The following is a 25,150-nucleotide window of genomic DNA, read 5'->3' on the forward strand; positions in this document are numbered from 1 at the left end:
ACTGAAACATCATCAAGGATTGTGCTTTATAACACCAAGTGAAAAGTTTATGACTTAATATTCCAGATAATTGCAGGGTCACTATGAATGACATTAGAGACTTTAATCAATTTACACTAAAGTTCTTCCATGATCTTTTAGTGGCAACTTTCCCAATGCAAGATCATATGTTTATGCCTTTATTTGACCTTCTAATTAACACGAGATTCCAATTATATGCCTTTCCCTAGCTTTACTGATAAATACGTACACTGCTAAAGAATTAAGGTGTCTTGTCTCAATTAGTCTCTCCCACAGCTAACAGAAGATATTACTTGCTACCATGGATATTGTAAGGTATAATTCTTCCAACACAATTTATTATTATTCTCCTTGTTTTCCCCTTACAGCGTGCTCACCCTCAGGATCCCCACTCCTGAAAACCCGACAGAGGTGCACTAGCCGTTACTCGGTTTGCCAGCTTTAGAACTGGGCCAAACACCTGCTGCAAAACTCCAGCCAGCCTCACTCGGGAGACAATCGTGAGGATACCTAGGGAGTTCATTTGTCTCACTTGTTCAAGTTCATTGGTCCACATTTCAATGGATGAACAAATAGTTACATATCCACAAGCTTTCGGTAGTAATCACAAACCCAAGACCACTAATAAAAATCTGTACAGAGTTGTTCTTCAGGTGGGACACATAACAAATCCACTTCCCGCATGCAGCGGTCTAGTTGATGAACCTTTCTGCACAGAGACACGTTTAAGACACTACAGTCAAAAGACAAATGTAAAATTAACTCAGCCCTTGAACATTAAACCTGAGCCTGTAATAAAATTTCAGGCAGTGTTCTGCTTTTCATTCATACACAATTAACATGCATGCCTTCAGCTTTTGGCCTCCAATTTAGGTAGACTTTTTTTTTTTTAAAAAAAAAAGCATATTATTTTGAGGAATGTCCCTTCCTTTTAATGGTTAAGTACTGAGCCAGATGAAAAAAAAAAAAAGGCACTATTTCAAATACTATTTGAAATATAAACTAGTATCCGAGCTCCCTTTATGCTTGGGTGTTAAAAATGCAATTCCTGTGGCCTAAGCGTAGCTGAACCATGAGCAAAGGCCTTTGTTTTTGAACTTTGGTCAAAAGGGCTATAGATCCTAAGAAGTTTTTCCTCCTTTTAGTTAAGAGGGAGAAAAAGGCCATAACCTGAATTGTACAGTGAACTAGGACTAAAGGCAGCTGTTTATCCCCCCCCGGAGAGGGGTGGGGAGCAGGTAAGATGTGCTGCATCTCAAACAGTGCTACTACTCTTTCCCCACCTACAGGATGCCACTATTGTGGATTTCCAGGTCCCCTGTGAGAATTACATCATGCTGCTTTTTTTAAGGAATGGGATTTTTCCTCTGTGCCACCTTAGCCAGAGGCAGGCTGGCATGTTTCTTCCATCTCCCCAGAGCTGGCCAGTGTGACAGGTCTGAGAGCAGTTCAAGTTTAATCTTATCATCTAGCTCTTGGATAGTTTGCTAGAGCTGGAAGTGAAGCAGAAAAGCAATTGTTAGAGAAGGAGTTTCCAGCAAACAAGAAAAGGATTAAATAACCAAACATGGTCTGGTAAAGCAGTCATGGGAACTGAGAACAGAATGATGTCCTGATCCACAAATTATTGCCACGTAGTTAATTAACACAGCTGAAAACCGAGTTACACACTAAACCGGTGTTCCCTACTTGCAACAGAAAGCTTGTCCTAAAGCTGCAAACTACTGCTTTACTTAATACAATGCTGTAAAGCACTGTAGTAATTATTTTTCCTCATGTGCTAAAACTGAGACACACATTTATGTATGTATTTCCTGGTAGCGGCCAGAGGCAATACAAAGATCTATAAAAATCCTGAAATTTGTTTGTGAAAAGAGCTATTTTCAGAAAAGTACGAGTAGCAAGACAAGTACAACATTTACAACTCTGCCTCTGCTGGGTTTCAGTTGTAGCCCAAAGGACTAGGGAAGAATTCTTCGGAGGGACCATAATGGAAGTGCAACCCTCTGCCCTGACTTGTCAGAAGTCAGTCAATGCCAGCTGTGGTTGTGGTCCAAGATAAACAGTCTTCCAGTTCTCTGCTTGTACTATTGCACATCATTAGCTTGTTGCTACAGTAAGAACAGAACTGACAGTTCTTCTCTAGGAAACGCTACTGTCAACAAGACTATGCAAGCACATTTTGTTTTAAATATCTGGAGACGCAGTCTTCTGAGCCCCAAAAGCACACAAGTCTGTAAGAGTTAAAACACAGTACAATATGTAATATTGTTGTCACTGAGTCTGAAAAGTTAGTTCTCATCGGAATACAACAGACCAATTAAAATTAAAAAGCTGAAGTCTAGAAAGTTTCAACAGTTAAACGTCAACATCCTTCCTTCTCAAAACAGGAGGTTGTTGCATTGCACCGCAGTCTGTGAGGAAGCTCTGGTACCATATTCTTGTACTCTTGATTTCAGTCTATTTGGCCAAACTGACCAGTGTTAAAAACATACGCATTAATTTAAATCAGTGTGCTTTATCCAGCAGAGGTCCTGCATTTAGATACTGAAAAATGAGGGAGCACAGTTCAACGCTTGTATTCTCTTAAATCTTTTATTAGCTAATTTTTTCTCATATAGTTTTTCATTTTTCCAGAGTCCCTATAACAGTTCTTAATATCAGAGCAAAGAGTTAAGTGTTCAAGTGAAGTTACGGAATTAAAAAAAAAGAGCAGCAGCAGTTTGGCAATAATTCCTCAAATCACTGACTGCAACTTACTTAAGCCTCCTTTTTCTCCAGTAAGATTTTGTGCAACTCATCTGCATCCTCACTTGTTTTCACCCTTACTAACATAGTGACAGGAGCAGTTGGATTCTTCTCATCAATCGGTGGATTAGGAACACAAACTATAAGAACGTTGTTTTTTCCGGTTCTTGTACATGGCATCTTAGGTGGAATTAGAACATTCAACAGTATGTTTCCTGCATATAAGGAGGAGAAAAAATTACCATTAGCAATTTTTCAGCTTTTACAGCAATACAGATGTTAGTATACTTAATAAATAGGGATTTAAGTTTGTGTTTGGAAAGAAGGCAATTCACAAACATCATGTATACTCATCTTATTCTTCCCTAAGCATCTGCTCATGGTCACTGTTCTCACAGATTTCTTTCCTCATTAGGAATGAGGAAATCTATGAAAATACTGCATCCTCCCTTTTTTAAGAGGAGTCTGAAGAATATCAAATGATAGTAGGGACACGTAGGAAAAAGGGAAGGGGACAAGGGAGAAGCAGCAAATGAGGAATCCAGTCACAGTGCTTAGTCGATGCTTATGCAAGTTACTCATTCTGACCATCAAGCACAGTTCATAAGCAGAAGCAAAGAGTTAGCTTTAACACACATACAGACATGTTAATCTAAAATTGGACAAACTATGGTAGAATAAGTACTTTCAATCCTCAAATCGTACAATGCATCTGATGTGGTCTGCCACCACATTACTAACAGCAGCTCTACATCAACTTGTTAAATTATGTAGTGAGTTTGAGAGCTTTAGTATTAGTGGTCTATTAAAACAGTTGCAAACAAACTCAAATCTGCTTCCACGGAAGATGCACACATTTTGTAAACCTGGTAAACAGTTCAGAACACGGTAGTAGTATTTAGGGAAAAGTCAGTCTTCGCCTTCCTTTCCAGTTCAGTTTTTCAACACAGTGAGATTTTAGGAAAGGATTATAGCACTGTGTGAAGATAGCAAAAAGGAAAGTGTGCATCACTATGACTGCAGCAGCGTCTAGAAACCAATGCTTGGAAACACCAAGCCGCAACATCTTAGTGTATGAGCTGAAGAAAAAGAAGAGATTTCCTAATACATCACCTCAGATGAAGGCAGAGGGAATGTAAATCAACATCATGAAAATTAGCATCAGCTGAGTGAGAAACCAAGACTTGAGTTAAGAGTAGGTAACTTGAAGAAATCAAGTTTTCATCTGCTCTATTCAAACACATTCAACTCCCCAAGGAAATGCTGAAATCATCAACAGCTCTGCCATACATCTGCCTTCAGTGTTACCACCAAGAACTGCTCTTCATCTGGCAAACCTTGTCTCCACTGAAAAAACTTCACAATTTAGAAGTGACTAACAACACAGGAGTCCTGATCTCACCAGGTGTTTGAAAACTGCCCCTAATGGGCCTGCAGAGACTCCATTTAGACTTGCCAGAGTGCATTATAAACAAAGTGAGGTGAGACTTACCAGTAGCCTACACTGCAGCATGGCTTTTGTCCTGTTTCCTACAAGCATACTATTTATTCTACTTTTATGGAAGTTGCCAAGTGCACGTGAACCTCACGTGCAGGTTTGTTGAAATTAAGTACTGAAGTGTAGCAAAGTTTCTTTCGAATGAGTATCAAAACAGTGATTTGCTCAGCCAGAACATTACACCTTAAAAACTGTAACACATCAAGTCCCTAACTTCTAAAAGCAAAGAAACAGTTGAGTCTTTTTTTTATCGCAGAATTTATCTCAGAAGATATTCTGAGGAACTATCGCACTACAGGTTCTCTAATTCTGTAAAGTCAACGTACCATTTGTGATCCAAGTGAAGTTAGCTAAAACACAGTTCAACTGCTGGACTTCAGCAAGCATTTTAAGAGCAATGCATAGAGCAAAATCCTGCGTGCCCAATATATATAATGCTCCCCTTCACCCCCAAGTACATCAGATGCATGAGCCCACTATTTACATAGTCAGGATGAACTGCAGACAAGAGACAGTTGGCCTGCACCTTAGCACAAAATTTGTTCCTCTTCATTCATTACACCTGGGACATTTATACCTCCACTGTGGGTATTAAGCAACACTTCAAAGCCACTCAACAAGCTGGGGATGGAGAAAAGCTATTAAAGGGGGAGAATACCTACACACACCACATAACCGCTTACTTCCTTGCACTGCTTCATGTGCACTACTTTGTAATACTCATTAGAGGCATCCAATTGCTTGTTCAATACTTTAAGTTCTTAAAAAAAAAAAAGTAAAAAGGTTTTCACTAATCGTGTCTGTTAGGCTGTGTAACAAACAAAATTCTAATGTTTAGCAGGGAGTTTCACATCAAGACTTGCTATTAGAAGAAATTTACTTACCTAGATTGGTATCTGCTCGGACTAAGAGTTGAGTTTTTTCATTTCCTGCTGGCTTTAAGTGTAATGTTCCTACGCCTTTTTCTTTAAATTCATTATCCTTCTTGTAGAACAGTTTGCACCTGTGGGAAAAAACCCAACAACAATAACAAACAAAACCCAAACCTTGTTTGAGCAGATACATAGAGATTAAATACAAAGGTATCTTCCAAACACACACACGTATATATATGTATGCATCTAACTCACAGTAAGCCAATAGTTGAACAATAATCAGGAGTTAACATGCTGTAAGTAGCATAAATTTTTATTATTCTTGACTCCATTTCACGTGCCAAGGGATAGTACTCCCAGTTTGGAAAGAGAAAGTTAATATCTCTTTCAGTATTGAAATTACAAAGCTACTGTTTAAAAACACTAATTACAAACCCATAATAACTCACTGTACGATTCTAAGGTTATAATAAGACTTCTATGTAAAATTTAAAAACTTTTTTTTTTTAAGTTAAGCACTAATAAACATAACTCCATTCTTCATAAATTAGCATGCACCTTCTCTCAGATAAAGCAAATGACTTTTTTCAGGACAAGTTCTGTGCTAAGTGTTAAGCAGACAAGCAATTACTTGGACTATTGAACACGCTTTGAAAAACTACTTCTAGTAGTGCTAGTCTCATTTTGAACTTAAAAGTACAACTTCTTCACTCCTTCATACAACAATCAGCGTTTTCCAACTGAAGAGTCTTATTTCAGGCTATGCAAATAGTGGGGTACCTGACTGATTTTTCAGAAGTACAGCACGTTATTTCTCTGGTACAAGACCTACAATTTACTTACAAAACCTGACAAACGCAGCATTATCACCTTCATTTGTAAAAAACTGATCATAAGTATAACAAAAACTAGCTATTAGTGCTTGTGTCCAAGATACACAGTAATTTTAGTGAGATCTTACACACTTTTGTCTGTAACTAACTTTTTTTGCAAGTGGAACTTGCAAAGTATTCTATATTGTTCCTAACAAGTTTTATTAACTAGGAAATCAAGAACATCTATGTCAGTAATTATGCACTGCAGTGGTGAAGAATAGCAATATGCAGATACAAATTTTATTTTCCACATTATAATTATAACCACTGTTCCAAGTTAAAGTCACTCACTTCTTTGAGTAGAAAGCATCATCCTCTTTTATTTCATTAACAATTACTTTTGGTGGCTCTTCTTCCTCCTCTTCTCCTCCTTAAAATAAGAAGTTTTAATATGTTAGTGTTGTGAGCATATAACCTGGGAAGTATTTTTGGCATTGTATTTGAACTACCTTACACATGCTGTATTTGACATGTACACGTGTGGCCTCTCAATGAATGCCAAAACACATTTAAGTCAGTATAGGCTCTGAAGCAGCTTCAGCTACAGAAAAAAAATCTGACTTCCTTTTCATTCAGTCACACCCCTCAAGCAACTTCATGCTCATCTTCAGTTTAAATGGTATGAAAATAACCCAACTCCCGGCAAACAAACGCAGAAAATAAAAAGCTTACCAAGTCAAACTTAAGTGAAAACCTTATGTCAAGGGGAAAATGGTTGTAACATTTCAAAGAATAGTCTCCATAAATGGGTCCAAGTAAAGCATAATAAATACTTCCAACAGCCAGGTTTAATTTGGGGGAAGGGAATTACTTGCAGGAGTAACAGCAGCAGGATTATGCCTTTCCAGTCCCTCAACTGCTAGGATTTCTATCAGCTTACCGTTCCCAGCTTAGGTAAATAGCAGAGTAAAACTGTCAGGCAGCATGTAACTTTATTGGCCTTACAGTCTATTAGGTAAGATGTATGAAATTGTTCTGTATCTTACGCATTTTACTAAGGGGATCTCTTGGATGTCCTGCAGACTCAAAGATGAACATACCAGCTGCTTTAAAATCCATTGTTTCAAGTCTTATATTCAGCTAAAGATTTATGTCTTACTACAGGAAGTGTAAATCTAACAGGAATACATAGGTTTTGATAACCATATACTTTTAGTGTTACTTAAACAGTATAGAAGACAGGTATTTCCAGATCAGTGGTACAGTTTTGTACTTTCAAATTCAAGAACAATTATGATTAGTTCAGCTTAGTATTATTTCATCTTTGCAGTATTAAGTCACACATTCACAGTTCAACATTAAAATCGTAGTTTTAAATAGAAATTACCTTTATCATCACTATTGCCACTTTCTGTTTGAGCTTCCAATACATTGGTGGATACTGCAGTGCCAGACTTAGCCTGGTTTGCGTCTTTTCTAAACAAACCTGAATTCCCAGGAGAAAATGAGAAACCACTAAGTGTTCCTGAACTGAGGGAACCCAAAAGAGAACTGTCAACACTCTTGCCAAAATTAAATGAGACTGTTGATGTAGCTCCTAATGATGGGTCTTTTTTTTCTGATGCAGCTTCAGGTTTTTTGTCCACAGTATCCTCAGTTTTTTTGTTGTTAAACAGAAAAGTCGATCCTTGCTGTAGCTTTGAATTCCCAAATGCAGAAACAGGCTGAGAGCCAGGTGTCTTGTTGCTTTCATTTTCAGAGCCGCTATCACTACTGCTTCCATGTTGCTGTTCAATATTTGCTAAATACTTCTCATAGTCTCTAAAGATGGGTGTCAGGTCACATAGTGGGTTTGTGTTTACATGCTTCACTATCCAGTCACGCACAGAACAGTTTAAAGCTGCTAACTGTTTGTGGTAAACACTAGAGCTACAAACTTTACTCTGAGCATAGCCAGATGAGGATGGTTGATTGCCACCATTAGCTTTTGGGCTCGTGGCCTTTTTCTCAGTAAATGCCGTAGTAATAGGACCATTTGATATTGTGGATCCTGTTAGAAGAAAAACATGGGTAAGAAGATTTTTTTTTTCCCAGAAAGCAGAGCTCTCATAAAAGCCTAACTGATGTTCTGGGTATTTCTTTATCAAATCGCTCATTCTTGCTCAGTTATGTACCTTCTCTAGGATGACAACACCATGTACCAGATACTCTGGTACAAGTGAACAGATGATACTGTGCAACAAACCTAAACTCCTTTAGAAAAGTATGTTAGTTCAGGGATCTGTAAATGTAGGACTTCGGTAGACGGAGCACACAGTTGTACAAAAAAAAAATAATCCAAAGAAATCTTGTACAAAGTAACATAAAAAAAAATTTGAAGTTTTCTATTTCACCAAAACCTCCAAGATCTTAAAGCAAGCTTTACCAAGCTGTAACAGCTTACTAAGACGCATGACTCAAGTTATCTCTTGCTCCTTGTACTTTAAAAACCTCTGAACACTCTAGCCCATGACTGCATGTTTTGGGTGGTTTCCATATAAAAACCACAATAAGGAAATTAAGAAAATCCTCATTAAGTATTTAAGTGTCTCCTAACTTCGTTAAGCTCACTGAAATCTAAATTACTCAGATGTGGTATGCTGACTAAAACACTGTGGCATGGTTAACATTTTTGCATCTCAAACACAAATGGCCAGAACTAATATTCTCCAGGGACTACCAAAGCATGAGACTAGAGTTAGACTTGCCAAAATATTTCAAGTATCTTAAAATGTAGGTATCAATGTAACAGATAAAATTCTAGTAAGACCATTTGGACATAAGATATACAGGGAAGGTTACAACTTCAGCTATGCAGCTTCTGTTTATCAAGAACCACAAAAAATATAGAAATAAGATCTTAAAAAAAATTAAACATACAAAGAAACTGCACTCCTAATAGATATTTTCCATTAGCTTTTTTTTTTTTTAATTAAATTCAGAGATTTGGGACAATTAGTTAACTGGAATATGTTATCAGCTGGTTTATACTATTTGGAGACTTATCTTATGCCAATGTCTTCCACTCCCATTTGTGCCTATAAAGCTTTTACCTCCTGTATTAGATCAAATACAAATTTAGTCTCTACATCTTAAAATCGCATGCATTTGATAAGTTGTCCCTCCAGCAGTCTAAAATCTTTTTAAGAAATGTTACAAACAGGAATAAAGTCTCAAAACCTTAACACTACACAGTTGTTCAAATTGGGTTTTTCACTATTAAAATAACCCTACAGACCTTATGGCTGCTTTTGTTGATAAGTATGTATGGTTATTTAAAACTTACCGAACGCTGATTGTGTTTCGGAGGCGGTCTTTATACTGCCAAAAGAAGGAGTGCTGGAGACACTACTGCTTCCATTAGACAGCCCTTCTAAAGGTTTTATTCCTGCACCGTTACCAAATCCACTGAAGCCACCTCCTCCTTTTCCAGAAGGCAATATAAAGCCTTTAAAACCTTTAAAAGCTCCTCCACTTTCAGACTGGGGAAGGGGGAGGGGGGAAAAGAGATTGAGAGAGAGAGAACCAGTTACATACATCTCCACAAAAAACCTATCTACATTTGATACTCCATTTATTTTACTGTGGTTCAGAGTGTCATTTTGTGCATTATTCTGTCAGCTATGTAAACAAAGTTAATAGCTTCCTTGTGACACATATTGCTACTATTTTTAAAGGACTCAGATGGCTGGTATGAAAATAAACCAGATCTAGGAAGTGGATACCTAAAACTTTTTCAGAGCAGCGGATGTGTTTGACTACCTATTTAGACATTCACAGCATCTTATTTTGTTTAAATAATTACACAGCAATGTGTAATTGCAGGCTTATTTTCAGCAACTTTTAGCATTTACAACTGCAATTAAGAGTCCAACACTTCAAGCCACTCATCAAAGCAGCACACTCTGTAGTCACCTATGTAACGTGTTAAGTGACTGATGGGAGAAGCCAAGATATTATGTTACGAAGTACAGTCTATGTATGTTTTCTGCAGCCTTTTCATTACCTAGTTCTGAACACTATTATTTTATTGTATAGTTTCTCACATGTTTTTAAAAGATATAGCGTGATTAACATGCAAATAGGCACTACCACTTTTAGGTACTACATTAATGTCTTTTGAGGTTATAAGCACTTATTACTGGAAGCGGACTTTCAATGTCTCTGGAAAGCCATCAAAGCAAAACTGAGAATTGCTTCTGAGTTTCATCTGCTTTTGCCACTGAAGAAATAGCAACACTTACCAATTTTAGGTTCTATTTCAGTATGTGGCCTTGCGGGTATGGGCTCTTTTGATTCCCTTTGTGCTTTACTTCCTCCAGTGCAGTCCTCATTTGTCATTTCTAGGTAGCTATTTTTACTCTGCCTCTCTCTGATCAGTCCTACCTCTCTCTCTCTCTCTGGACATCCAAGTTAAACTGCAGTCTTTTTCTTTGCAGCGTTCTGCTTCCTCCATTTAGAAACATTAGTATGTTTCAAGTTTACCTTTTTGTAAAAGTTTCACAGGTTTCTTATGCAACCTCAACTGTCCTGCCACCTCTTCTGCTCTTTAGACACTGTGCAGCCTACCGTAGCTCTTCCAGCTTTGAGCTCTAACAGCTGGCTCCCAGCCTCCTGACTATTTTTCTACCATCACCTGGTCCTCTTTCTCAGGCAGTTCTGTTTTTCCTATGCCACTCGGCCCCGAATCCCTCCTGTTCAAGTTGTGGTTTACTTCTTGCATTACTTCTTCCCAGTTAAAACCTTTAATTAACTGCATCTTTTACCACATTTGTGGCTAAAACTACTATAGTCAAAAGTGGGATAAGACAAGCTTCCTCATTTACACCACTTGGACAGCAGAAGGAAAATCAAAAGCACAGGAGAAAACTATCTAGCCTTTAATTGTGCCTAGTCCCATTCAATCCAAAACCAATTTGAGTGATAGGTAAAGTTTCTCTCCTATTTCTAAAACAGTGCATTCCCTGTTAAAAGAATGCTTCATGGAAAGACACATATGACAAAGCATCTGTCAGGAACTTCTTAAAGGACTACAATTTGGTTGGACTGAGTTAATGCTTTCACAGGGACTAAACCCTGAACAAAGGCCAACTTCCTTTCAGTTTTCAATCTGCTACTGCAAAGAGTAGATGGCACTCAAGTTCTTGGGGGAGGAGGTTGGCAGGGGGGAAGTAGCAGCAGTCTTAACAAAAGACCTGTTTTTCATTCTCACAACAGCTTAGTATTTTAGCTTTTACTTATTTAGCCTCTGTCTGAGACATCTCCCAGCCCTCCACTATGGATAACTAGTAACTTTCAATTTCCAGGCTTCTAGCTCTGCAAAGAATGAAACTGGAGCAGTTTGAACACAGTATCACCTACCCGTAGATGACCTTGTGCCTGAAACACATTGCATTTCTACTTCAAAAATAAACATCTCTTCACCCAGTCAATACTAGTCTTAGCCATTTTTCATTCTAGCTTTACTCTTGATGGAATAGTAAGCAAAAAATAATTTGCATGTATGAGCTGACTAGCTGCATATACCTTCTAAATAATAGTTTTATACAGTATTATTACAAGCCCAAGTAAGTAAAAACCTGAGCACAGATGTCATATTTTGCAACTAAGTCCAACTACAACAATAATGGTCAGCAATTACATTACCTCTGATCCAACATTTCGGCGCTTTGCTTTTTTAATAGCTCTGTTCTTCAGGACTTCTTCACTAGCTACTGAGAATGTTCCCACCTTTAACAGGAAGTTTTGGAATCATTAGTGAAATTCTTGGAATACATAAAGCCATCACAGTCTGAAGAGATGGCTGAGTAACATTGTTCCCTAACAAATAAGGGAAGTAGAAAAAAAAAGTACAAAACCCCCAGAAAACCAGATAAAAAATGTAGTACTGTGATTAGCCTGCCAGCTACTTGGACACTAGCTAATACTTCGAAAACTCTCATCTGTGTTGTTCCGCATTGTATTTCCCTTCGTGAAATCTCAATTTTATTACAACAAACAATTAAAAAAAATTAAAAGAAATCTTAAAACAAAGCCATAAGATATCTTTGCTGAAGGTAATCTGTCAGTATTGCACTGTTACAAGCAATCTTCAGTTTGGAGAAAGTATATTGAGAAGTATGACCTAAGTCAATCTGCAGTCTGCTGTAGTTCAGGTATTAGTGAAGGCAGCTAATGACTAATTACTACCCTGTAATAAATGAGGACATTAAGCTTTCTTATATTTAAACTTCTGGAAGTACACTGTCAAGTTTTCTTTCTTACATTTTATAGGCCTAAACATTTAATACTTTCAGTAGCAGAGAAGCTAGCACAGTTCGTTTAGAGATAATACATGAGCCATAAGTATGAGACACAAAATGTGAAAATCCTTTCACAAGCACTGAGCACTACAAATTAACATATTTCTGAAATTAATTATTACTGACCTTTAAGAAAAAAAAGAAGTCATGAGACATGAAAAAAATTTATCTCAAGAAATCAAAACCGCTGTTCTTGTGAACTCAATCACACATCTGAAGAATTCAAAAGCACTATGCATTTTAACAAGCCTGGGTTTCCCTTTAGAAATGTAAAGTTCCTTTCCCCTGAGCTGCTGACGTAATTTGAACTGTTAAAAGCTGCTTTGCCATATACGGTCTGAATATATTGGAACCTTTATTTAAACAAACAAAAAAAATCACTTACACAAGATTATCTTTAATTGCTACACTTTTAACCAATTTCACCCACAAGATAAATAGCACATGTAAATGACTACCCTACTACCTGAAGGGGTTTGGGATCTATAGTGTATCTTACCTCCTCAGCTTCATCCTCCTGATCCCAGTTTCTGTCAGTCAGCTCCTTCTCTGCAATTCTCTTTGCCATTTTTCCACACCTGTGTGGGGGACAAAAAAAGCATAGAATAAATTGCACAGAAATTAAATTTAAGCACCAAATATCTTCAAGTTGTATTACTCAGAACAAATAATGAAAATCAGAGTTAACAGAGAAGCAGGTAAAAACTGGAATGACAGTTGAAAACCAAAGGTTTCTAACAACTGTTGTGGCAACTACAATCAACAGCATTTGAGACTAAAGTTGTGGTAGTAAGCCATATTTGATCTTAAATTTAAGCAACAACAGAAACATGCAGGTCAATTATGGGGTAAGTTTTCTTCAGCAGCAATGCTGGCTAGAGAAATTCCGTTCAATCCCATAACCCTTATACCTGGTCATCACTTACTCTGAAGGGCTGCAAAAACAAAAAATATTTTAGAAAGATCTGCTTAAAACACTCCATATTCCACTCCATCTTGCCTCAGGATACCCATGTAAGAAGCAAGAAAGAAGCTGCATTATAGCATCTAAAATAAATACTGATGAAGACCTGCTGAAGCAACTGGACAGAAAACTTGGGTAAGAATGAAGACAATGCCCTCCTACAAAAAAACAGGATCAGTAGAATAATACTAATTATAATTTTTTAAAATTGTATTGCAAATAAATCAGATTATTTTTCCCTCCAAAGGACATGTAAAGCGTATCATGGATTTTAGAGCAATTACTGCAAGCAGCCAGCCATGATTTTGCTAGTAATCTCTGCAATGTACAAGAAAATCAACGCTGGAGAAGAAATGTCTGTAATAGTTGAGTTCAATTTCACTAAAGTACAACTTATCAGCTGTGTACAAAACCTAAGACTGAATCCAGCTATGACATTTTGTATCTGAAAGACTTGGCAAACAATCACATTACTCAAATCTTACACAAAAAGTGTTTTTACTAACTATTATCATCTGACACTAAATATGAAAACTTTTCAAAGGAAAGATGGGGGTTTATAGCAATTTTAGACTCAAGCAAGCACAAAAATTGAAACTCTTAAACCCTCTCAGGTTTGTGATTAAGACCTAGCCAGATTTAAAAATAAATTTAAAAATCCACAGTTGAATTTCAGAGCCAAAAACAGTAACAATACATGGTTCCAGAACATCTTGTTTAGCCGGCGAAATATTTTTAAACAGAACAGTAAATCCAACTGCACAGCAGTCTTGCAGAGATCACACGTCAAAGTCATGAATTTTGGTCTAACACTTCACAAATAAGGTCAAGTTATTAGGAGATTTTGGAAGTACAGTGACAAAAGATCGTTTGGGGTAAACACTTTTAAACACCCTAATCCGCACCAACCTGAAAGTAGAGGTCCTACCATGAGTTGCTTGATTCTCTGCAGACCGAGGAACTATTTAAATCTAACGCGGGGGGGGGGGGGGTATAATTTTAAAGTCATATTGGCTCCCCAGTCCAGTCTCCCAGAAGGGTATACAAACACTTGCAACCAGGAAGACAAGACTGCATCTCTTTGGCAGCAGCCAGATCTCCAAGGCTAGTAAAACCTAGAATTACAGGACGGGATTCCACAGAAGGTCATTACCACTCTTAACTCAGCCACTGAAGCATGACAAGCACATTAACCTGAAAGCCTGTTCTCCACCAATAGGACAGGGGTAAACCTGTCGGCCTTGGCTGCAGATTCTTTGCACCTACCTGTGTTTATGATTTTTCTACATCAATACTGACAACAGACTCTTAACATAAAGACAGAGGAAGCAAGAGAATCCTAGACACATCTTCTAACCTGTGAAACAAGAAGCAATACAAACCCACCTTTTATCTGATATTTATAACCATTAAGAAGTCTTAGCAAATGTTGAATAGGTTGAGATGGGTGTATTTTGAGCAACAGCTCTTTCCATTTAAGAACAAAACAAGCCACAATATAGATGTTCTGTTGAACAGTAAAATCCACCTAGCAACTACCGCTGCCTTGACGCAGCAGTTCGAGAGCAAAACGTAACATTCGCATTCCACAGCATCACTATATATCCCATAAGACTACAAAACTTGCGCTGCTGGAGCGCCCAGGCTAAAACCTGGCGGCAGAAGCCGCCGCTGGTTACCGCACCCCAGCGCAGGACGGAGCCGTGCGCTGCCGGGCCCCAGCCGAGCGAGGGCGCGGGCAGGCGGCAACGGCAGCCGCGCTGCGCCCGGGGCTGCCGGCCGTTCGCCTTCCCGGGGAGGATCATCTGTCCTCGGCGCAGGCTCGCTGGGTCTCACGTACAAAGTGCCGCTCGCTGCCTTTCCCAGGGCCTGGCTGCAGTCCCCTGGAGCACCCCGAGTGCTTCCCGCCCACCCCTCACCGCAGCTCCGCACCTCCGAGGCGGCGGGGGGTGCGGGCCCCCGCGCCGGGGCATCTCGCCAAAACGTCATCGCCCCGCGGTAGCGCCCGCCGGGCCCTGCGGGGCTCCCAGGGTGAGCTCCTGCCCCAGGCGGCAGCCCTCAGCCCGCAGGTGACGCTGGCGGGCGGCTCGTCCCTGCTCCTCGCCCCTTCCTGGAAACCCACGCGCTCTCCTGAGGGAAGCGCCGCCAGCGGCCGGCCCGGGCCCGGCGGGGAGGCCTGCGGGGAGACACCTGCCCGCGCTGGGACGCACGCCCGCTCCGGCGCCCCGCCGGAGGCACCGGCTCGTCGGGAACGGGGACAAGCTCCCCCCGGGGACGCCGGCGCGCCCGCCCGCCCGCCCTCAGCACCCCGCCTGGCCCGAGGGCCGGCCTCAGCCCTGCCCCACCGTGTGTCCCGCCGACCGCCCCCCTCCCCCCCCGCTCCACGCACGTCAAAAGCAGCAGGACGGGCGGCCCCGGGCGCAAGCTGCTGGCACTTACCCCCACGGGGCGTCCGCTGGCGGGCGCGGGGCGACGGGGCCGGGCTGGCGGCTCAGCGGCGCGGCGCTGCGCTGGGCTGCGGGGCCGAGGCTGCGGCGGGCAGGAGGCGGAGTCTGGTCACAGGCTGCCCGGGCCCGGAGCTGCCCATCCCCCAGCCAGGCCCTCCGCCCCCTCTACCTCCGTGGTCACCGGCGTTGCTTAACTCGGCGTCAAGCCGCTACCACTTTGTCCCCCCTGAAAGACGGAATATTTTTTTTAAGAAAAAAAAAGGAAAGGCACCCGCTGCCGTACGCGCCACCGCCTCCACCGCGCATGCGCCTCCCTCCTCCCGCGGCCGGCGTAGCGGGGGGGGCAGAGGGGCGGGCCCGGCGGTAGCACCGCAACCTGTTGCCGGAGCGCGGGTCACGTGGCTGCCGCAGCCCAATGGATGGGCTCGTCCTGGCAACGGCCGGCTGGGCCGCGCATGCTCCCTGCGGGCGGGACGGCGCGAGCGCCGGCCGTTCGAATTGTCGTCACGTGGCCGCCCCCTCCTCGCGGCGGGCTGTGAGGCGGGGGCCGGCACGGCAGCGACGGTGGGGTGCGCGGCTGCCTCACGGCCCCCGGTCAGGCCGCGCACGGCGGCTGAGGGGTGTCCAAGCTCCCCCTGCAGCAGCTGAGTCCACTTCCTTGGGCCGGCCGGGCGCGGCGGCCGCTGACTCACGGGGCAGGGCTGGCTGCGGCCTGGCTTGCGGCGGGAGCAGCAGCTGTTTGCCAGGCCCTGCGCCTGACTGACCTATAAAACCTTGGCTCGCTCGCTGCCTCCCTGGTGGCCTTTCCTCCCTGCGGTGCGGTAATGCGCGGGGTTAGCGCTGGTGGGAAGTGCCTGGAGTGAGGATAACGTCCTCTGCCGCAGTGACAGGTTGAACAGGGTGACTCCGAAGCACGTTATCACCATGTACAGCAACCAAGTACTACCTTAGAACATTAAACGTGAAGGCAGAGTAAACCGAAAACCTGCAATTCTCATGCCCTGTCTCAGGTGTTTGCTTACAGCGAAGACTCAGGGTTACCACACTTGCAGACTGAAACACCTTGATCTAATGGAAGAAAAAAAAAAAAAAAAGGGCAAGAAATTACTTCATGTCAAGAACTCACTCTCCTAAAGCATATAAATTCATTAAATAGCCGATATTTTTGAAAAATACACACATGGCAGTAGGTAAGAGGCACTGATACTGTATCTGGGACCTTCAGGCTCCTAAGGTACGTAACTTCAACTCCCCAGTTGTGTTACCTAGTTCTACCTTTGAACAATGTGTTTTCAACGTGGTTTTCTTCTTTATAAAATGTACAAATATTTTGAACCATCATCAGATAATAATTTGGAAAATTTACTTTACCTGCCCACCTGGGATTTCAGATAGCACTATTTTAAAATGTGTCTCACTGCATAATGATGCCATAAACCAATGTTAATGCCTTGAATGTAAAATTAAATGTTTCCTAAGTATCTTCTATTGCTGTCAAAAGCAGGATTGTCACAGTGCCATTAAATTTTTTCTTGAACTGGCACTCAGCTGTTTTGATCCCATTTGTGTTTAGATCACATCAGTGACCCCATGTGGATTTTTAAAATTTTCTTTAATCCAGGAAGACAAAACACATTCTTTAGCCTTTTCTTACATGGCCTATCTGGCAACCCTTTTGAAAAGTTCTCTCTTGCTGAAAAAATAAAATCCTTGAAATAGCTCTGTTATCTGTGGTAAATCCAACCTGTACTTGCTGTCCTGCAGGCTCCTATGAGTTCAAGGTTATCCTCTCCTAGAGTTTGGGTGCATTCTAGTTTGCCCTTTTACAGTTGCAGTAACAGTCAGAGATGCAGTCTTCAAAGAGAATTTCTAAAATAATTGCTCTTTGCTTTGTTAGCACAAACAATGTGCAAGGTACTGTTACTAACAAACACTGTGACCCTATTGTCCAATCAGAACAGAAGATTTATGGATTTTCAGATCTGTGTTCCTGGCGGAGCTGAAGAAACTGGGGTGGTTTAATCTGGAGCAAAGGAGGCTGAGGGGAGACCTTATGGTTCTCTACAACTACCTGAAAGGAGGTTGTAGCGAGGTGAGTGTCAGTCTCTTCTCCCAAGCAATGACCGATAGGACAAAAGGGAACAGCCTCAAGTTGCACCAGGGGAGGTTTAGATTGGGTATTAGGAAAAAATTCTTCACCGAAAGGGTTGTCAGGCATTGGAACAGGCTGCCCAGGGAGGTGGTTGAGTCACCATCCCTGGAGGTATTAAAAGACACGTAGCTGTGGCACTTAGGGACAGGGTTTAGTGGTGGACTGGGCAGTGCTAGGTAAATGGTTGGAGTCGATGATCTTAAAGGTCTTTTTCCAACCTAAGCAATTCTATGATTTTAGGACTTTTCTAAGCCATGGAGGCTTCTCCCTGAATTTCGTGGTGTTGGGCTTGTTTAGCCTCAAAACCTCGAAGATGCTTCCTTGTGCAGAGAAGCACTCTTGAGTTCCTGCTTAGAAAGGTTTTTCCCCTCCAGTTTTTAAGTACTGTATTTCCTATTTGCTTTCCACTCTCTCTTGGAAATGTTGTAAGAACGCCTTTTATTCTGGCTGTTAAGTACTGTTGTATTTGGCCATTGTCTGCCCTCTGCATTGCTGGGAGCTGTTAATGGCTGCTCTATTTCTACCTCTCCCAGGATCCTTATGCTCTGGCAAGTTAGTTCTTTAAGGCCAGGCATATAGCAGTACAACAATGAGCAGATAACCCTAATAAAGCATGATTTGCATAAACAAGCAGAAACATGCCATGTTCTCCTTATGAGTTCCTCATCAGATGGCCAATTCTCATCCCAGTCTAAGAGTATCTGCTTTTACATTGGCCTTCCCAGCAGCCATGTTGAGGCTCAGTGTAATATAAAACAAAAGCAGTGTCAGTGGGTGAGGTCAATACCATTTACCAGGCATTTTGCATTATCTGTGTTCAAAAATGCTGAGATAAGCATGAAACTGTAGAGAGAGATGATAAGGTGGTCAGCGAAGCAAAGTTTTATGTGTACGGACGCCAGCATGGCTGCAGGAATACGAAAGCAAAGACCCTCAGGCATTCAGAGAATTCTGCAGTTTTAACTAGACTTCATCTGTCCTGTCTTCCCCGAGTCACATTTTTTTCCCCCGTTACTTCTTTAATATTCTCTTCAGCTTCGTTTCCTTCAACTGCTGTTCCTTTACCTTTTCCTGTGCCATGCCCCCTGTAGAGTCACTATTGACTTTCTTTTCTCCTGATTGTCTTGTTCTTTCTCTCTCCCCATAAAACCATTATGCTTTTTCCTTATTTCTTTGGTTTACACCCTGTTTCTCTATTCTGTGCTCTTCTGAAGCACACTGCTTGCAAAGCTGTATAGGGTTAGTATTCTTTGAGTATTGCCTGCCACACAGAAAAGCCCTATTCTTGGTTGGGTTTCAAAAATAAACATAAAAGTAACTAAAAAGAGGATGCTGCAAAACTCAGTTTAAAGGAGTTTAGTTTAAAAGCAAGTTTTTGAAGGCATTTTCTTGAGGTCTTTATGATGGTCATGGTAGAAATAATATAAAAACAGAGTTTCGATGTAGTGAACTACTACAGTCAGTAGTTGAACTCTTAGAAGCGAGCTCTTCAGAATAAGTGCAGTTGCCCAGTGGAAATTCCTCCTAGTGGAATGCAGTGACTTAGCTTATGCAACTGAAAAAAGTATTAAGAATGAGCGCATAACTTCATAAATCCTAGAAAGAAAATGAAAAATCTATCACCTCAGAAATAAAAGGAACAGACCCCCCACAATACAAAGTGTGAGCTACTATTCATTGCAGGTCTGGGCAGAGGTGGGTGGTAGCTGGTAAATCCACAAAGCCAGCACACCTCTTAACACATCGTAAAAACACTGTATATGCTTTGAACAGTTGTTTACAATTATGTTTAATCACAAGTCATTCTCACCAGTTCTTACAAGCCTCCTCTCCATTTAAAGGTAGTGTTCTTTCTTTTTCACTGTGCATGTTCAGCGGGGAGGGGGCTGTTAGTAGGGGGCTTTCTTTGGTCAAGTGTGGATCTTGTAGTGTGCTAATTAGGATAGTTCACACATAGTTCAAGTAATTCTCTGTTTGGTCTCATTAACCATTTGATTCTCCTTGAGCTTATTTTGTTATGCCCCAGCTTGACAGCCTCAGTCCCTTCTCCTAAGGCCATGTTCCACCAATTGTCTGTAACATCCTCTGTCTTTCAGACTCTCTGCTGTTTTTTACTATAGATAGTTACATACTTTTTATAAATTTCGAATTGAATAACAGACTGTTCTATTAATCATGTATCTGGAAGCCGGTCAACTACAGATTAACTGCTACAAGTGAAACAGGCTGGGGAGACCTGGGGGTTTATAGCAGACTACAAGCACTGTTTTACAATGTTCTATGAGGAATTAAGGCTTGGAAGTTCACTAATGAGTAGAGTCAAATAATTACAAACCCTCAGGTGAAATGCTTTGTCCAGATTCAGGTACTAAGTATTCAGATGGATGCAAAATATCCACATGCAGTCATAAAAGCTTATAACGGTGAAGAACAGATGACTGATGAAGCAAAGTCAAAATAATTGTCTGTTCGAAGAAGAAAAGTGATGGTTTGGGGACTAAAGGATGATTTGTCCTCTAACATGTAGCAGGCTGTTAGGAAAAATAATAAAACCTCCTTTATGTCAATTGAAGGGATGAGTAAGTAGTAATAGGCTTTATTTATAGCCAGGGAAAGTAGAAGCTGGCATAAGAAATTCTGTTACAACAATTAAATATTGTTGCAGACTACCAAGGAAAAATTGATGGATATTAATCATTAGAACTTTCAATTACAGATTAATGGCAAATATTTTTCAGTTACATTTTGTGTAATTTCTGGAGGTCTTGTCCCTCATTATCCTTCTATTGTATTTAAGTAAGGTGTACTTTGAGCAATCTCAAGTACAGTGAGGATACACAGGTACGCCTCCAGGCCGATCTGGTTGCAAAGCAAAACAATGTGTGTGAAAACGTAATAACTGTCAGAAGCAAAATGCCTATGCAAATCTTACAACAAACAAACTTATACCAAAATATATCTACATCTGTTTCAGAAAGAACAAACTGATTAAGAAATGCATGGGAATGTACAGCATTTTCATACAAAATAACAAACTTCTAAGGACATCCCCCATGTGATTTATTCAAATAGTAGCTTTATCACTGTATTGTCTTCCTACTTGCTTCTGCTTTTCTGTTTAATTTTCTTCCAGTACTCTGTGTTCTCTGAGTCAGGGACCTGTACAGCTTACTTACATGTGCGGTCTCACAGTGACATTGACAGTGCTTCTTAAATGGATATGTATTTTCAGTTTAGTGCATGAAGTTTTTATGATAGACAATGCTTTTCTTAGTTTTATACAGCACCGAGCACATTGGAACCTAGACAGAAGAATTTGCGTCTGCATAATAAACACATGTAAGAGTATTCACAAGAGGGATATTCCTCACCATGCATACTTTTTAGGGCAGCTTTTTTAGGCGGTTAATATGGTGCTATATAGGATGCCATTTTCTCACAACAAATTAAGCTACAGGTTAAAGTTAGACTTTACTGAACTTGTCTGTCTTAAAGATTGGAGCATAAATTAGAGCTGAAGTAAACTGGGAAAAGGAGACATGATATTTTGGCATAGTTGTATAAATGTCTATTTTTCTGTTCCTGTAAACCAGTCATTTTGAATACATTTTCAGGAATGGTTTTGTGCAAGTCTCTTGATGGGTCCCAACTTCTGATACCCTGAGCACTTAAAAAATGACAGACAGAGAGAGTGACCTGGCCCAAAACAAAACATATTATGTCACTAGTCAACTTTTAGGCATTAATTTATGAATACATTTTGCCTGACTTATATACTCACCTTGTAGTACAGTATGATAGACAATTACCTACAAATACAAAGCTATCTATTTCTAAATAATTTTCATGTAAATTGAATCATCTCTGCTTTATGTAACTTTGCTGTTTTTACAGTTCATGGAAGTTGTATACCGTTTTCTTCCCAGAGTGCTTTCTTGTACCGGATCTTGAAATTCTACCACCTGGTGTATAATGTGTTTTTCACTGGATGCAATAGCGCTAATTTTAGGTGTTGAATCTGCAGTGCTAACATGTTTTAGCAGTCTTAAACTGAGGCCTGTTCAAAGGTGTGAGTGTTAAGAGGCTCAGGGTCTTACCTTGAGAGACCCTGAACTGAAGCTATGTCTTTGGCATAGTCCACTATGTCTGCTAAAATGGTTGACTTACTGTAAACTAGCTATACATGTGTGTAGAGTTTACGTAAGCTTTTAAGCAAAATTAAAACCAAAAAGCTTAAGTACTTAATCCCTTTTTTTTAAAAAAAAAAAATATCACTGAGATTGGCAGTATCCTTTTTAGGCTCTAGCACCACATTTGTTTATATGCTTCTTCTGGGAAGTAAAGAATAAAACTAAATAAGCTTATTGGGTTTGATCACAGCATGTTTAGTCTTAAAACTCTGTACTATATAATCTTGTTAAAACTTAGTGTAAGTAGACCAGATTCAAGAAATTGTACAGTTTTGAGAAAAAGAGGTGCATGTGCCAGACCTTGTAATCCTTTATGTAGAAAATTAAGACACCTGATTTTCATGGGACACCAGCCTATGTGTCGGTCTGTAGAACTGGCCCAAGACTCCCCACAGTACAGTGAAAGATATCAGTATCATCCTGGTTGGATGTAAACCAGATGACTCTGATGTTTTTTGTAATGACTGATTATTTTCCAGTGTGAGAAACCAACCTACAGTACATGAAAATACTTTCTGATAGCCTAGGGAGCTGAATTTTCACATCAGCATCAGACAACACTGATGTTTGCAATCCGTTTCTCTTGTAATCAGAATATCCCATTAAAACCCGCTACAGAATCCTTCCCTTTCATTACTGCAACAGTCATGAGATCAGACTCTACCTCCAGCATAGACCCTCTGGGGGAAACCAGCACTGCCAGATACAGATTGCATCTGATCTCCCTCTGGCAGGTAGGAGTTGGCTGCAATCTCCTGGTGAGCAGAAAGCTAGAGAAGGGGTGTTTGTGGGGTGCCTGCGCTCCAACCTCCCTTGGCTGCCAGCTGGCCCACTGGGTCCCTCAGCCAGCTGGCACAAGCAAAAGCAGCCCCATGACTTGTATGTGCCCTACACACTTGGGGAGTCGTAACCTGCCCTTAGCAGATTTTGGCACAGGAGAAATTTTGGCACAGGAGAAATTCTGGCCTGTGAAGCATTTGAACTAAGTAATCAAAAAGCATGAATAGGCAGATACAGTCTCAGTGATGCCGGAAAACTTACCCAGAGAGTTTGTTTGGGAAACATTCAGACTAGTTCCAGTTAAAACAGCAACTCTAAACATGGGCTGGGGTAATATGGATTCACTTCAAGGCTTGCAGTTGAGCTCTCTTTGTTCTTAAGCAAGGTTAAACCCAGCTTCTGGTTTGCAGCTACGCTAGACCTTTGTGAAGTCCCATTCTAGAAAATGCTGAATAGTGTCTTGTTCCACCAGGAGAAATAATCATCAGAAATAACTGTGTGAGACAAGAAGAAAGTCATCCAGAGACAGGGGTTTGCCTCCAACTCTGTCTTCAGCCTGAATGCTGAAAATAAAGATTGTAATTTTGTCTCAGTAGGGGGCAGAGAACATGTAAAGAGGAACTGAAAGACAAATCCAGCGTTGCCCTTGTAAGACACATTCGATTTAAATTGAAAAGGTCACTGCCCACATGATTGCATCACCCACCGTGCCAGCTCTGTTGAAGGTATGAGGCTTTGACAGGTTGTCTGTTTTTACTGAGGGCGAGGCATTTCAGGTGTAGTTTGCTGGAAAAAAGCCAAGAAGTCAAATACAGTTATCATGATGAAATGTAATAAACAGGAAAAGAAAAAATATATGTTTTTTTAAAAAAATACATTTTTTAATTGAAGTAGAGAAACATTTTCTCCACTGTTTGCACATTTTATTATTCTAGAAGTGCAGCTTTTAAAATTGCTTTACCTGTCAACTTGTATTCGTTGTAACCAAAGCACTCATAGTGCTTAAGAAAAGGTACATTTCTGAAATGTTCTTCCGATAAGGAATTTTCCAGGGTCACTTAGTAGGATTCTGGGCATTTCCTCATTCAGTTTTTTATGCTTGTATAGTTCCACATTGTTGCCTGGAAGGTTTCTGAGGAATTACTAGCAAGTATTTTAACTGGAAATTGTAGAATCAGAAAATGGGTTGGGTTGGGAGGGGCCTTAAAGATCATTTAGTTCCAAATCCCCTGCTATGGGCAGGGACAGCATGTCTGTTAGCTTGTATAAGGACTCCTGATGTATACTATGCAAAAGACTTAATGATTAGAAATATTCACCACTGTGTGATAATACAGGCGTTAGCACCTACATTTCTGTTTGTACCTACAATTCTGTAGTAACAAACTCTGTGTTGATGCAGGGTTAGAATGTGGTTATCGATTTTCCTGTTGTTATTGTCTCTGTTTTGCAGTGTTTACCTGATCAACTGTTAAACCCCCAAGTACCTCAAAATAACTGTCTATAGAAAGGCTTTGTTTTCTTGGCTGTTTCTAGTCCAAAATTTATAAAAGAGGGAATTAAAGGAATAGCTCCCAGCAGGGAATTGGATTTGCTAAAATGTCACCACCAATCTCTTAATTAGTCCCTCAGAATACCATGTTGTCTCTTGGTCCTCAGTGAGAAAGAATACAAGTGAAAATGAAATAGATTTTATTCTTAAATAACAAAACTAAATAACTTCTAAATAACAATAATCACAATTGCAAACTCAAGGGTCATGTGAGAGATCTTTTACAAAAGCTGCATTTCAAAATATTGTCTGACTTAGAAATGTGAAAGTTGATGAAAAAAATGCAAATGAAATATAATTCTTAGAAAAGGAATAATGATTACATTAAAAATAACCCTTACTTACAGAAGAATATCCAAACCTTTTGGATTAATGTGGCTAAGAAATGGGAAAATTTCTTCTAGTGGTCTGTACGATGTGTTGACTGCAGTTCTTAATCTCAGTTCGCTATTAATTTATGTAAAGTTAGTCCTGAAACCTATTTCCTGTGTTTTCAATTATATTTTTTTTTTTTCAGTTCTGCTAAACCCAAAGTGTCTTAAACACAGCTGTTCTCCGCAGTGAAGAAGACATTTGAGAATGTATGATAACTCACCTTTTTTATAATACTCTTGGAGGGAATGAGCACAATTGTCATTTCTGTTGTTTCTTAATAGGATTGTCCCTGCTGTAAACTATTTCTAACGTGCTGTGCTCATCTCCAGTGCTACCAAGTACCAAAGATGCCTGTCTGGGCTAGTTAGCACATTTGTATAGGTTTCTAAGGG

General features: G+C 40.5%; 1 protein-coding gene across 2 annotated transcripts; it reads right to left on the reverse strand.

Annotated features, from left to right (window-relative positions):
* Nucleotides 1-915: 915 nt before the first annotated feature.
* Nucleotides 916-16,044, reverse strand: NUP50 (nucleoporin 50). Of its 2 annotated transcripts, none has more exons than XM_080390802.1 (9): nt 15,702-16,044; nt 12,798-12,876; nt 11,643-11,726; nt 9,283-9,478; nt 7,345-8,007; nt 6,309-6,387; nt 5,152-5,270; nt 2,782-2,984; nt 916-1,514 (listed from the first exon to the last, which is right to left on the reverse strand). In XM_080390802.1, exons 2-8 carry the CDS (start codon nt 12,864-12,866, stop codon nt 2,782-2,784), a joined length of 1,413 nt encoding a protein of 470 aa, XP_080246928.1. In that variant the 5' UTR covers nt 12,867-12,876; nt 15,702-16,044; the 3' UTR covers nt 916-1,514. The 2 variants fall into 2 exon arrangements, with proteins under 2 accessions (XP_080246928.1, XP_080246927.1); XM_080390801.1 differs by having other exon boundaries at nt 916-2,255.
* Nucleotides 16,045-25,150: the final 9,106 nt, after the last annotated feature.

The sequence above is a fragment of the Falco punctatus genome (assembly GCF_963210335.1).
Source record: "Falco punctatus genome assembly, chromosome: 6".
Taxonomy (NCBI): Eukaryota; Metazoa; Chordata; class Aves; order Falconiformes; family Falconidae; genus Falco; species Falco punctatus.